Raw genomic sequence first — 13,892 nt, 5'->3', positions numbered from 1 at the left:
TTTCTTTTCATCTTTTTCATTGTTTTTGATTTTGTGTTTGCTGAGTCTTTATGTTTTTCTAGTTTTTTATTTTGACTTGTAGGATTGTTAGTTTCCTTTGTGGTTACCTTAATATTTACCCCTATTTTTCTAAGTTTATACCAGTCCAAGGCTGTAATCTTTATGGAAGGAGACTTCCACATCTTCCTCCCATGGAGCCACCGGTGGGTTTGAACCAAGAACCTTTCAGTTAGCAGCCAACTGCCTTAACCACAGTGCCAGCAGGGCTCCTTTAGATATTTGTTGTTGTTGTTAGGTGCCATTGAGTTGGTTCCGACTCATAGCAACCTTATGTACAACAGAATGAAACACTGCCCATCCTGCTCCATCCTCATAATCATTGTTATGATTGAATCCATTGTTGTAGCCCCTGTATCAATCCATCTCACTGAGGGTCTTCCACTAACCCTCTACTTTACCAAGCATGATGTCCTTCTCCAGGGACTGGTCCCTCCTGATCACATGTCCAAAATATGGGAGATAAAGTCTCACCATCCTTGTTTTTAAGGAGCATTTTGGCTGTAATTCTTTTAAGACAGATTTGTTTGTTCTTCTGGCAGTTCATGGTATATTTAGTATTCTTTGCCAACACCATAAGTAAGTGCTTCAAGTCCTCTTCACTTTCAGCAAGCAAGGTTATATCATCTGCACATGGCAAGTTGTTAATGAGTCTTCCTCCAATTCTAATGCCCCATTCTTCTTCATATAGTCCAGGTTCTCAGATTATTTGCTCAGCATATAAATTGAATAAGTATGGTGAAAAGGATACAACCGTGACCCATACCTTTCCTGACTTTGAACCACACAGTATCCCCTTGTTTTGTTGGAAAGACTGCCTGTTGATCTATGTATAGGTTCCTCATGAGCACAATTAAGTGTTCTGGATTTCCCATTCTTTACAATTATCCATAATTTGTTATGATCCACACAGTTGAATGCCTTTGGGTAGTCAATAAAACATAGGTAAACATCTTTCTAGTATTCTCTGCTTTCAGCCAGGATCCATCTGACACCAGCAATGATATCCCTGGTTCCACATCTTCTTCTGAATCTGGCTTGAATTTCTGGCAGTTCCCTGTTGATATACTGCCGCAGCGGCTTTTGAATGATCAACAAAATTTTACTTCTGTGTGATATTAATGATATTGTTTGATAATTTCTGCATTCTGTTGGAGCACCTTTCTTTGGAATAGGCATAAATACAAATCTCTTTCAGTCATTTGGCCAGGTGGTTGTCTTCCAAATTTCTTAGCATAGGGGAGTAAGCACCTCCAGAGCTGCATCTGTTTGTTGAAACGTCTCATTTGGTATCACGTCAATTCCTGGAGCCTTGTTCTTCACCAATGTCTTTAGTGCCGCTTGAACTTCTTACTTCAGGACCATCAGTTCTTGATCATATGCTACCTCCTAAAGTGGTTGAATGTCGACCAACTCTTTTTGGTACAATGACTCTGTGTATTCCTTCCATCTTCCTTTGATGCTTCCTACATCGTTTAGTATTTTTCTCTGCAGAATTCTTCACTATTGCAACTCAAGGCTTGAATTTTTTCTTCAGTTCTTTCAGCTTGAGAAACGCCGAACGTGTTCTTCCCTTTTAGTTTTCTACTTCCAGGTCTTCGCACATGTCATTATAATACTTTACTTTGTCTTCTCGAGCTTCGAGCTGCCCTTTGAAATCTTCTGTTTAGATCTTTTACTTCATCATTTCTTCCATTCGCTTTAGCTACTTGTTGTTCAAGAGCAAGTTTCCGAGTCTCTTCTGACATCCATTTTGGTCTTTTCTTTTTTTCCTGTCTTTTAAATGACCTCTTGCTTTCCTCATGTATGATGTCCTTGATGTCATTCCACAACTCATCTAGTCATTGGTCATTAGTGCTCAATATGTCAAGTCTATTCTTGAGATGGTCTCTAAATTCAGGTGGGATATACTCATGGCTCTCATGGACTTATTTTAATTTTTTTCAGCTTCAGCTTGAACTTATATAGGGACAATTGATGATCTGTTCTGTTGTCGGCCCCTGGCCTTGTTCTGACTGATGATATTGAGCATCTCCATCATCTCTTTCCACAGATGTAGTCGATTTGATTCCTGTGTATTCCATCTGGCGAGGTCAATGTGCATAGTCACTGTTTATGTTGTTGAAAAACGGTATTTGCAATGAAGAAGTCATTGGTCTTGCAAAATTCTATCATGTGATCTCTGGCATCGTTTCTATCACCAAGGCCGTATTTTCCAACTACTAATCCTTTTTTTTTTTTTTTCCAACTTTCACATTCCAATCACCAGTAATTATCAATGCATCTAGATTGCATGTATGATCAATTTCAGACTACAAAAGTTTGTAAAAATCTTCAGTTTCTTCATCTTTGGCCTTAGTGGTTGGTGTGTAACTTTGAATAATACCCGTATTAACTGGTCTTCCTTGTATGTGTATGGATATTTTCCTATCACTGATAGCCTTGTACTTCAGGATAGATCTTGAAATGTCCTTTTTGACAAAGAATGCAATGCCATTCTTCTTCATTTTGTCATTCCCAGCATAGAAGACCATATGACTGTCCATCTCAAAATGGCCAATACCAGTCCATTTCAGCACACTAATGTCTAGGATGTCGATTTTTATGCATTGCATTCATTTGCGACAACTTCCAACTTTCCTAGATTCATACTTCATACATTCCACATTCTGATTATTAATGGATGTTTGCAGCTGTTTCTTTTCATTTTGAGTCGTGCCACATTATCAAATGAAGGTCCCAAAAGCCTGACTCCATCCATGTCATTAAGGTTTACTCTACTTTGAGGAGGCAGCTCTTCCCCATTCATATTTTGAGTGCCTTCCAACCTGAGAGGGACTCATCTTCTCGTACTATATCAGACAATGTTCTACTGCTGTTCATAAGGTTTTCACTGGCTATTTTTTCAGAAGTAGCCCACCAGTTCCTTCCTCCTAGTCTGTCTTAGTCTGGAAGCTCAGCTGAATCCTGTCCACCATGGGTGACCCTGCTGGTATTTGAAATACTGGTGGCATAGCTTCCAGCATGACAGCAATACACAAGGCCCCACAGTACGGCAAACTGACAGATGCATGGGCCTTTAGATATTAGCTTAAGATAATTTGAAGTCATCTTGATTAGCAAGAAATTTCAAAATTAAATATCCAAAACATGAAGAGAAACCTTTGTAATTTTTTTCAGCAATGTTTTAAGTCAAATGATACTTAATCGAGTACTTTAGAAAATTTGTCTGAACAATGATAAATATTTAGAGGCCCTTTTTTTGAGAATTCTTACTTACTGAAAGATAAATAGCCACTCCCGTAAGGGAACATTTGTCCTTCCTGCCACAGTGAAAATGAAGGAAATAATAAATGGAAAACACTTTGGTGATAAACTAAAATATGTTCTTTATTTGTTTGTCAGTAAGTACTGTTATGTAGAAAACATTAAAGATTAAAGAAATAAATACTAAAATAAATTACACAGTGGTAGAGATTTACCGTACAGTTGGATGAAAGGTCAGATGTTTTTGACATACTTCACCTTAGGTATTTGCTCCGTTGTGTTACAAAGAGCAAATACAAAAAGAGCTAGTTGTTTTGTTTTGTTTTTGGACAGCAATTAAATGAAAATTTACCAGAGAAGTTTTTTTCTCAAACAGTAAATCACATTTTTAATAAAAAGAATGCTTTATGGGGAAACTGTTGAAGTAACTGATTTAACTGAAACAATGGATTCTAAAAAGAGGCAACAGAGGTATGGCTGCAAAGAAAATGTATTCATAGCATTGTTCACATGCAAACTTTGAGAAAGAAATTGCAGAAATACACAAAGTGTTAGAAATCATCAAGGTAATTTGTTTTATAAAAAACAAATATTAGTCTTATAAAAACCAGTGTTACCTATAAAAATATCATCTGCACACTTAAGAACTTGGAAATAGAATTTTTAAAGTAGTTTGAAATATTCCAAATGAAGAGTTTCAGTGATTCTTGAACCTTTTTCTTAGAAATATAAAAATGCAATATTTTTCAATTTATTTGCAAGAACTAATTGACTTTATGAAAGATGGACATTTGCTAGTCAAATTTCATCAATAGCCTTGCATATTTGAAGATTGAGATTGAAAAACAAGTGCCATGATTTGGTAACACAGCTAACGATATATATACTTGTTCTGTGTGGGTCTGTATATCTTGTTAACTGGTATTTCACCTGTGCCAGTCATTAACACCAAGAATTAAAACACACTAAGCTTAGAACCTTACCTTTAAATCCTGTATCATAAAGTGTTAAGCCCAGATCTTAAAAACAATAAAATAATATAGCATATTGAATCACATTATCCTCACTAAACAATTTTGATATTTTTATCACTAATAATAAAATAAACTAAAAATTAATTAATTTTAAAACATTATTTTGTCTTTACCTCAATCTTTGTAAATTTCCTTTTTGCATATTTTTGTAATGCAAACGTGTATTAGTCCAGTATGAAGGAGCCCTGGTGGTGCAATTGTTAAGCTCTTGGCTACTAAACGAGAGGTCAGTGGTTTGAACCCACCAGCCGGTCTGCACAAGAAAGACGTGGCAGTCTGCTTCCCTAAAGATTACAGGCTTGGAAACCCTATGGGGCAGTTCTTTTCTGTCCTATAGGGTCGCTATGAGTCAGAATCAACTTGACAGCAACGAGTTTGGTTTTGTTGGTTTAGTACATGTATATTACGTCCATTCTAAGACGTATTTTTTTTCACACTTTATAATCTCCAAAACTGGGAATGCGTCTTAAAATATGACATATTATAATCACTTTTGGCTTAGATAGAAGTCAACTTATTTAAATAAAGACAGAAAAATGAGTGTGTGACATTCTTAAAGGATCTCTCCCTGGAGTGTTGTAAACATCATCTTAGACTTCAGAGCCTGTGTCATTAGTAGAATGGATTTATTAATGTGTCATCAGCCTAAAGGTCCTGATTGGAATTTGCCTTAGGCTTTAATTGGTAATTCAGTATGCAAAATATGAAGTAATTGGGGACTTTTGTACCTGGAGTCCTCAGATTTTATAAAATATTGGAAGTGCAGGTTTGAAGAAAATTGATCATCCTTACCTGGTATCTACTTAGATTGTCAATTGTTTACTCAAGACCTGTAGTTAAGCCCTCTTTAGGATAGAAAGGACTACAAGATATAATCTTTTATGTCAAGTACCTGACAGGAGAATAGGGAATATGAAACATAAACACATAAAGAACTATAAATCTTTTAAAATAACTTAAGAACACAGAGAAGCTAGGTCACAAGAGAGCTGCTTAATTTGCTTTATCTATATTATGGGACTCACACACATTCATTTGAATAAAAAGAAAACATTTATTAAGGAACTACTTTTGCCTCATACAAAACTAGGTGCTTTCACATTCATTATCTTATTTAATACAACAGTCTTATAAGATCATTCAAATATGTGTTGGATCCAATTTTTATAAAATTATGAAGACTACCCCAGTTAATCTTTAAAATGATTCTTATGTTGTCATAAATTTCTGAGGTTTCACTAGACTAGACATATGTTTTCCAAGAGCTTTGCAATTTCTTGGAGTCCAGGGACTTCGTTAAATGTTACAAATATCTTGAAAATTTTTCATGTTTTATTATTATTTTTGTTGAGTCAAAACAGTAAAGAATGTTTTACTGAAGAACTCAAAGCTACCTCCTTTGGCTCGTCACTCAGTTTCAATGTTCAAATTCAGTTATGTATATGTTATATCAAAACACTGTGTCTGGCTTTGTGGGATACTCAAAGAGCTATGTAATTTTTTTTCCATGCTCTTAATGAGCTCTTAGTCTAGTTGTAGAGACAACTCATGAAGTCATAAATAACAATATAAGAATAATAGAGAATAATACAAACGATGACACAGCATGGCACAGAATGGAATTAATTACCAAAACAGTAGTATGGATAATATATTCAAATAAATTCAGAAGAGGGAAAGGGACTTTGAACTAAGAGTTGAAGGATTTGGGTGAACCATGAAAAGATAGGGCATTCAACGAGGGAGTAATGAGATATTCAGAAGCTTAAGTAGGGCATTCAACATGGGATTTCATGAGATATTCAGAAGGCTAAAAGTAAAGAGGATAAAACAGGCTGAGGTTGGACTATGGAGTATTTTGAGGGTAAGGGTATGAAAACTGATCTCCTAACAGTGGAGAGCAGCTCAAACAATTTTAGCAGAACAAATGGATAATAAAAGTCATGGTATATGAATTTGGCATCACAGAGCAGGGGAGGGGCTGGCATAGTCCAGCTTAGGGGGATAAGTTGGAAGAGTACTACGGCAGTAGCACAAGTACTGCCGTGAGGAAGGGCTTGAACTAGGTCCACAGCCATGGTCCCAGAGAATAGGAAAGGATCTCAGAGATGAAGGGGTGGGAAGATTTATCAGCACTGGTCATTGCTCTGGTATGAAGGATAGGAAGGGAGGAAGGAAGGGGAAGGAAAGAAGAGAGGGAGGGAGGGTGAAAGGGGAAGAAACAAAGAAGAGAGAAAGAGATGGAAGGAAGGGAAGGGAGAAAGGGAAGAAGAATAGAAGCAAGGAAAATCAGAGGTCCAAGCCAGTTTGGAGGAAGATAGTGAATTTAGTTTTAGTTATACTGAGTTAATGGTGACCAGGAAAGAGAAGTGGGAGTGCCTAACAGACACCTGGACAAAAGATTCTGGAATCCTTTAAAAGAGTGGTTCTCAACAAGGGGTAATTTTGCCGTCCCCCCCACCGCACCGCCCAGGGAATGTTTTGCAATGTCTGGAGGCAGTTTTGGTTGTCACAACTGGGAGGAAGCTATTGACAGCTAGTGGGTAGAGGCCAGGGATATCACAGGACAGCTCCCCACTTCCAACAAATAATTATGTAGCCCAAAATGTCAATAGTGAGACATTTGAGGTTAAGCCCTGTCAATGTTGAGGTTAAACCCTGACCTAGAAAGGGAGAATTAGTAAATCCGTCACAGAAATAACACTAAGTAAGGAGAACAAAAAGCGTTAGCGAAAAGTGGAACTAGCCTGAGTCACAAAGAAACCAAGAGGACTAACAGAGATAAACACGAGCCAGTTTATTGACTAATTTATTCAACAAATCTTTACTGAACAACTATATGCCAGATACTGAGTGCTGGAGATACAGCAGTCCCTTATGGAGCTTAAATTCTAGTGGAGGGTGACAGATAATGAACAAATAAAAGAGAAAATTATAGATCATGCTAAGCACTATAAGAAAGGCAACAAAATAGGATCCCATAATAGAGAGGGGCTGGGGGCTAGGAGGGGCCCTGTTGCCACAGTGGTTAAGTGCTCGGCTGGTAACTGAAAGGTGGGTGGTTTGAACCCACGAGGAGCTCAGAGGGAGACAGATGTGGCAGTCTGCTTCCATAAAGATTACAGCCTTGGAAACCCTATGGGGCAGTTCTACTCTGCCTTATAGGGTCACCATGAGTCGAAATCGACTTGAAGGCAGCAGGGTTAGTAGGAGGCTGGGATAAGGGTGTGAAAGGACAGCTTTAGATGTGATGTCCAAGAAAAGCTCTCTGAAGAGATGACATTGGGGTAAGGACTAAAGGAAGAGGAGGAATCAGTCCATGAGAAGAGTAGTTTGATTCTCTCTCATGGGTTCCAAGGGAAGAGGAGAGAGGCTTGAGGGGGTCAGAAGTGTCAAAGGCTACGAAGAGGTCTAGCATTTGTCAACTAGGAGAACATCTGGGCCCTTCAAAGCTGCTGTTTTAATAGATAAAAATATTAATAATAATTCTGAATTTTCTATTCTTAACTTGTAGGAGAAAAAAGAAAAACAGGCTTGGCATTGCTTAGACTTGGATTTGGGGAATGTTAAGCAGTCCTGCAGGGGACCCTAGTAGATCTGTCGGAAGATGTCAAGCACTTGCTCTTCTTGACAATTTTCTCCACAAAAAATTAGACATCCTCACACAATACTCGAAACAACTCAGTGATAGAACGTAAATGCTAACATTAATCATACCTTTTCTTTCTTTTCTTCCCCAGGCTTCACAAGGCTTGCTGCTCAGGCAGTATCTATTGTAATCAGCAAGTTACCTACGGTGATTGCATGTTTGCCTCCCCCAATTAAATACTTCTTTTTTCTGTCTGAGAGAAAAATGTCAAAGAACTTTGTAGAATTGAAGAAAGCTGGCCTGCTTGTCTGGAACTTGATTGTAATTATATGTCGGATATTTGAGGATGGAAACACCGTGGAACTTTTAACAGGTGCCTCCCTTGACAGATGGTGTAAAGAGAAACTTGGTTTAATCTGTGTGTGTTTAGAAAGCATCATGAGAGAGCAGAGAAGTAACCCTAATCAAATGACCCAAAAGGTTATACAGAGCATTGAGCAGCAAAAGCCCCACTGGATTGAACGCCACTTGTTGAAAGCAAGAAAACTGAGCACTGAATGGTAAGATGATGTTTTTCTTTCACTGAATTTCATCAAATACATTCACAGTAAGAAATTAATCAATAAACAACAAAAATAACAAAATATAGTCAGATGGGCAGCAATGGTCATTTAGCTAATTTCATGGGAACTTTGTTAACTTTAGCAAAAGATAAGTATTCCATTAAAAACAGGGTTTTTAGAAGTTCCTTGTCTTAGTAAAATTTGAGCCCGACTGATACACTGGAACGTTATACTTGTTTAGTCACCATCTTAAGGTTTCTGATTAAAAGGGTGGTAGTTAAGCCCAGGAGAATTTAGTTTCAGTCCTTTTCAGTGTGGAAACAGGTATCTAGTGGATAGCTTGGAGCATTTTATAAATGGATTGGGCATGGAGATTATATTAAGAAGGAATTAATGGATATAAAAGGCTTTTTATTGCTTTCTGTGTACCTATTGTCAGAAAGGTACACATTTTTCATCTAGTAATATAAGAATCCCAGAGGGCAACTGGGGCATATCACACTCGAGCTACAAACACACCCAGCTGTTTCTGTATGAAAATGTCAGCCTTCTCCTAGGTTTGTCACCAAGAGCCAAGTGATTTGTGGTATTCTCCTGTCTTCATATTAGTCATCAGGTATAGAATTGCATGATATTGATAAAGGAATTCCAGTTCAGATGTTCTGGATTACAAAGTTTAGTCTTTTTTTTACAGCACCCCCACACAATGTCCCCATTCTTTTAAAATATGTTCATGCATGCTAGCAAATATTAGCACAGCTTTCTGCCTGAAATCACTTGGAATATGGTTACTTTTGCTAGTACATGATAGTGATAAAGAGCTCATGCTTTGGAATCAGATGGACAAGTACAAATCCTCTGTAGGTGGATCATCTTATGCAAATTATGGACTCTCTCAAAGCCTCAGTTTCAGTGATGATACCAGGCTGATAAGAGTCGTTTCAAAAATTAAATGAGTTAACATCCATAAAGTGGTTAGCATCAAGCTTAGCACTAGTAAGCATTTGTTATTTATTGTTATTGTTGTTGTGTGAAGTCGAGTAGATTCCGACCCATAGCGACCCTATATAACAGAGTAGAGCTGCCCCCATAGGGTTTCCGAGGCTGTAATCTTTATGGGGGAGCCCTGGTTGCACAGTGGTTAAGAGCTCAGGACCAAAAGTTCAAATCCACCAGCTGCGCCTTAGAAACAGTATGGGGCAGTTTTACTCTGCCCTATAGGGTTGCTATGAGTCGGAATCGACTCAACGGCAATGGGTTTGGGTTTTTTTGTTTGTTTGTGTAATCTTTATGGGAGCGATTGCTAGGTCTTTTCTCCCATAGAACGGCTGGTGGGTTTAAACCGCTGACCTTTTGGCTAGCAGCTGAGCACTTAACCACTGTGCCACCAGAACTTTTGTTATATATAACTATTAAAATACGTTGCATTTACTGGATGATATTATAATAACTAATAATCTTTACTTGTTAATATTAATCTTTCCGACTTCATATCAATCCCAATGGGGAAGAGTAGGTAATCGTGATTTTCCTGGTCATGACTTACTTTTAGAAATTTTACTTGTGGGTGCCCCATGAGTAGGAGTAGCAATAGCAGTCAGACAAATGCTTAGTAACATTGACAGTGACCTTCTTAATCTTTACATTTGCATTCAATACCAATTTATAGGCTTTCATCCAATGACTAAAAGATTAAGACCAGATGTCATTATCCGTGCAGTGGTTGTAAAAAGGAGAGAAAAAGAAGAGTAAAAATAGTGGATCTGATTATAGTTACAAAATTAGATTTTTGCTACTGCGATTTAGGAGCCCCTGTTTCAAATAAGATCAATTTAAAGCAATGTCTAAGTACCATACCCAGGGCTGCATACAGCAATCTGCAAGTAAAGTTTTTCCTTAGTAGTTTATTTTATTTTAATTTCTATAAACAGCACCAACACATCTGGTATCCTATAGTAGGAAGTTATTAGCTAATATTTGACTGATTAGCAATGAGCTAAAAGATTATTTAGCTGTCTCTTGCAATATGCATCAAAAATGAAGAATTGCTGATTTTTTTAAATGTTTTACAGCCCTCAAAGATTCTGAATTTTTTTTAATTAGCACAATGCTATCTTTCTCAGTTTCTCACCTGATATCAATATACAAAAATGCAGATTTAAAGTTATTTATTGCATTTATTTGAAAAAAGTTAAAATTGACTTATAACTCACTTGAGATAACAATCTCTTACAGGTTTCTGGCAGTATAGGAATGTTTCCTCTTGACTTTGATCTCAAATTGATCATCTGATATACAAGTGAACTTCCACCTCTAAGTATTTCTCACAAGTCAATGATCATTTAGTTTACAGATCCATATTACAAGGAAACAATGTATTTTAAACCAAGATGGCTATAGAGGTGGAGGGTTTCCTTGGCTTTACCAGTTTTTTTTTTTTTTTTTTAAGTATGGGCGTGTAAGCATTTAAACTAAAATAGCTCTTCTATTAAGATAATTAAATCTTAGCTCGCCATCAAGATTATCTTGGAACTAAGTGATATCATTTAGCTAGATTTCTTTCACTTGCACCCAGATTTAACTTTGATTTTATGGAAATTGTGAAAATAACTGCAGTGGAAAAGGTGGCAGCTGGAAGCCTTGCCTGTCTTGCATACTGCCTGAAAGCATTACTATTCATTAAAATAACCTTCACTTTGTAGTAACACTCAAGCTGTAAACAGTCAGCTTAGATTCTGGAGAACACACAGCCCCAAAAGTAAAGAAATGTCTGTCTTTGCAAAGTAATTTGTTGAGTTGAAGATTATTGTTTTTCATCATGGTGACCCTGACTTGGCTGGCTGGGTGCATATACAGATTAAGATTAATGCAGTTATTCCTTGGCTAAGGTCTGCCTCTTTCAGGGCACATTCTCCCTAATGACATGATTGATAGGCAGTCCCAAATCCAGAGAGGAACTCATTAATCATAGCATTGACTGAATCCAATCATTTGCTTCACCTGCACAGTGATGGACAGGAAAGGATACAATTCAGGGGCTGACACTGAGACACTCCTTTGTCAGAGGGCCTCAACTTTTTCAATGTCAGTCTGTATACAACCTGACAAGAAATTTTGCTTGCAACCTGTGTGCAGTTTCAAAAAGATTTTTTTTTTGCAAACTTCTTTTTGTTGTAACAAGGTTTTTAAAAATTTACTCTGCATAATGAATACCTCTCAGACAGAGTAGGATTTGCTTTAATATTTAGCAAGGTTTATATAATCTTTTTTTTTTTTTTTTTGAGAAGGACGTTTTGAGCTACATGTGGAAGCAATATCAAAGTTAACATCCAGCAGCTGGGTATCATTTGGTTCAGTCTTCAGGTCAGCGGCACTGACTCTTAGCAGAACTAATTTTATAATCATGGCAAAATTTCGGTAATGAACTGCAGTATACAGCTGATTACACCACAGTAAATTTCATTTAGTCTGGGAAACAGTGGAAAACCACGAGTTTTCTTAAGAATACTTACATTGCAAAGCCTAACATGATGCCAATAGCAATTGTAATAAGAAAATTAGCGTGGAGCGTATATGATGGAAGTTGAATACCATGATTTTTTTTTTTTAGGGTGGGGGGCGATCTGGTGTAGTTAAAGTTTGTTTTTTTTTAAATTTTTGTCATCCATTACTACCATGTAAATCATGTTTAAAATTAGTAAGAAACATATGGGTTCTTAAAAGAGAAGTGTTTCAGAAATATAGCTTGTACAGTCCTGGTGTAGTGATAGTAGACCCTTTTTCTGGAAGAATAATCAGGGTAGTAACTTTTACTAAGTATCTGTTATTGAGAAGAAACGGGAGAGGAAACATACATTTTTAAAAGGCAACAAGTGTCAGAAGGCCAATTTAAAATACCCAGTGGTAAGCTCACTGCCATGAAGCTCTCAGCCTATATTTAGCATAATGGGCTCCCCCTTTTGACACTTTAATTAGTCTTTAATGTGTGCTGCGACAGGTGTAAGGAGGCATCTACAAAAGACAGAATACCAAAGCTATTTCTGGCATCAAAGATACTTTTTATCCTGAAAGAGAAAACACAAATTATTTCTTAGATGTTCTTAAAAAGAAATGTTTTGTTTTCATCTCATGATTATAGCAATTTCAACAATTGCAGTACTGGGAAAATGTTTTATAGATAGGAGTATAAATGCAATAAAGAAATGTTTTAAATGAAACTATTCAATTTTCAAAAATGCTTTCAGGTGCTTAATTCTAAGGCACCGTTTACGCGAGCAGCAGCAGTTTGGGAGGGGCTGAGCCTATTTGAGCAAAATCTTTATGGGTGCTTAGAATGAGATTTACATTGGCTTTCTACACTCAGTCTCTTTGATTATTTTCCATCTTTCCGAGTCTTAACTGCTGATATTCATATGCTTTCTTTATATTAGTGCATTTATGACAACAGAGAAAAGCACCACTTTAGAAGAAGGAGATATCGCTCTTGAACTGACTGAGCAGAAAATAAACACGATGGTCCTGGATATCTGCCACAAACCAGGTGGCAGCGACTACCTGAGGCAAATTTATCACATCATGCGGCTCAATGAGGTAGGGAAACGGCCATTTTACCGAGCAATTAGGTGTGTACTGGCCTGAGGCAGCGTCTGCTGGCAGCTAAGGGTTAGTCAAGGAGGTGATAATACTTCTTAAAGTCAATACCAAACTCAATACTGCATTATTAATAGAATCTATTCAGCCCCGGCTGTTCTGCATTTGTTCAGAAAAAGCTTCACTGAAACAGTGTAGGTTTCATTTTATATGATTTAAACAATAACATGACTGATCAACTCGGTTCAGTTCTGAGTTGTATAGACTGGAGGTGTATTTTGGAAATTGTGTGTTTTGACCATTAAGCTGATGTTAAAATCCGGTGTTTGTGAAATGAAGAATTTTCTGAAGAGAGATGTAGCCCTTCTCCTGGAAACATCATACTTGTGTTGGTGAAGTTGGAGATTTCTTACATAATGAAAAAACTTTAGAAGAATATTGAACCATATTCAGGAGCAACTAGATTAACCCAAGAAAATTCATTAATGCATGGACACTGGTTAGAAGCAATGTTATGCTTGTCCACCTCTCTGCTGGGTTAAGCCTCTGACCTTTCATGTTTCTGGCTGTTTTAGCAAAAATATAAAATAGTTACTTGAAATAATATAAGTTTGCAAGCTTAATCAGATTGAAAATTGATCATATGTGTCTGAGTTACGGTGTGGCATGTCTAATTATGTTTATATTTGCAAACACATGAATGTATTTTTTGGAATAATAAAAATTTGTAATATGAATAATGTGAAGATACAGTTTTTTTTTTTTCTCAATAAACCAAACCAAAAATCCATT

The 13,892-nt window shown here is 36.9% G+C and overlaps 1 protein-coding gene across 1 annotated transcript in view; it reads left to right on the top strand.

Moving 5' to 3' along the window:
- KIAA0825 (KIAA0825 ortholog) overlaps nucleotides 1–13,892 on the top strand; it is a 281,773-nt gene that overhangs the window by 238,958 nt on the left and 28,923 nt on the right. The window contains exons 17-18 of the mRNA XM_023730118.1: nucleotides 8,099–8,507; nucleotides 12,941–13,100. Coding sequence (XP_023585886.1) covers nucleotides 8,099–8,507; nucleotides 12,941–13,100 — 569 coding nt within the window. The remainder of the gene's footprint in view (nucleotides 1–8,098; nucleotides 8,508–12,940; nucleotides 13,101–13,892) is intronic.

The sequence above is a fragment of the Trichechus manatus genome, unplaced genomic scaffold, assembly GCF_000243295.1.
Source record: "Trichechus manatus latirostris isolate Lorelei unplaced genomic scaffold, TriManLat1.0 scaffold00032, whole genome shotgun sequence".
Classification (NCBI taxonomy): Eukaryota; Metazoa; Chordata; class Mammalia; order Sirenia; family Trichechidae; genus Trichechus; species Trichechus manatus.
Note: the sequence above shows the minus strand (reverse complement) of the source record. Positions and strands in the feature narration are given on the sequence as shown.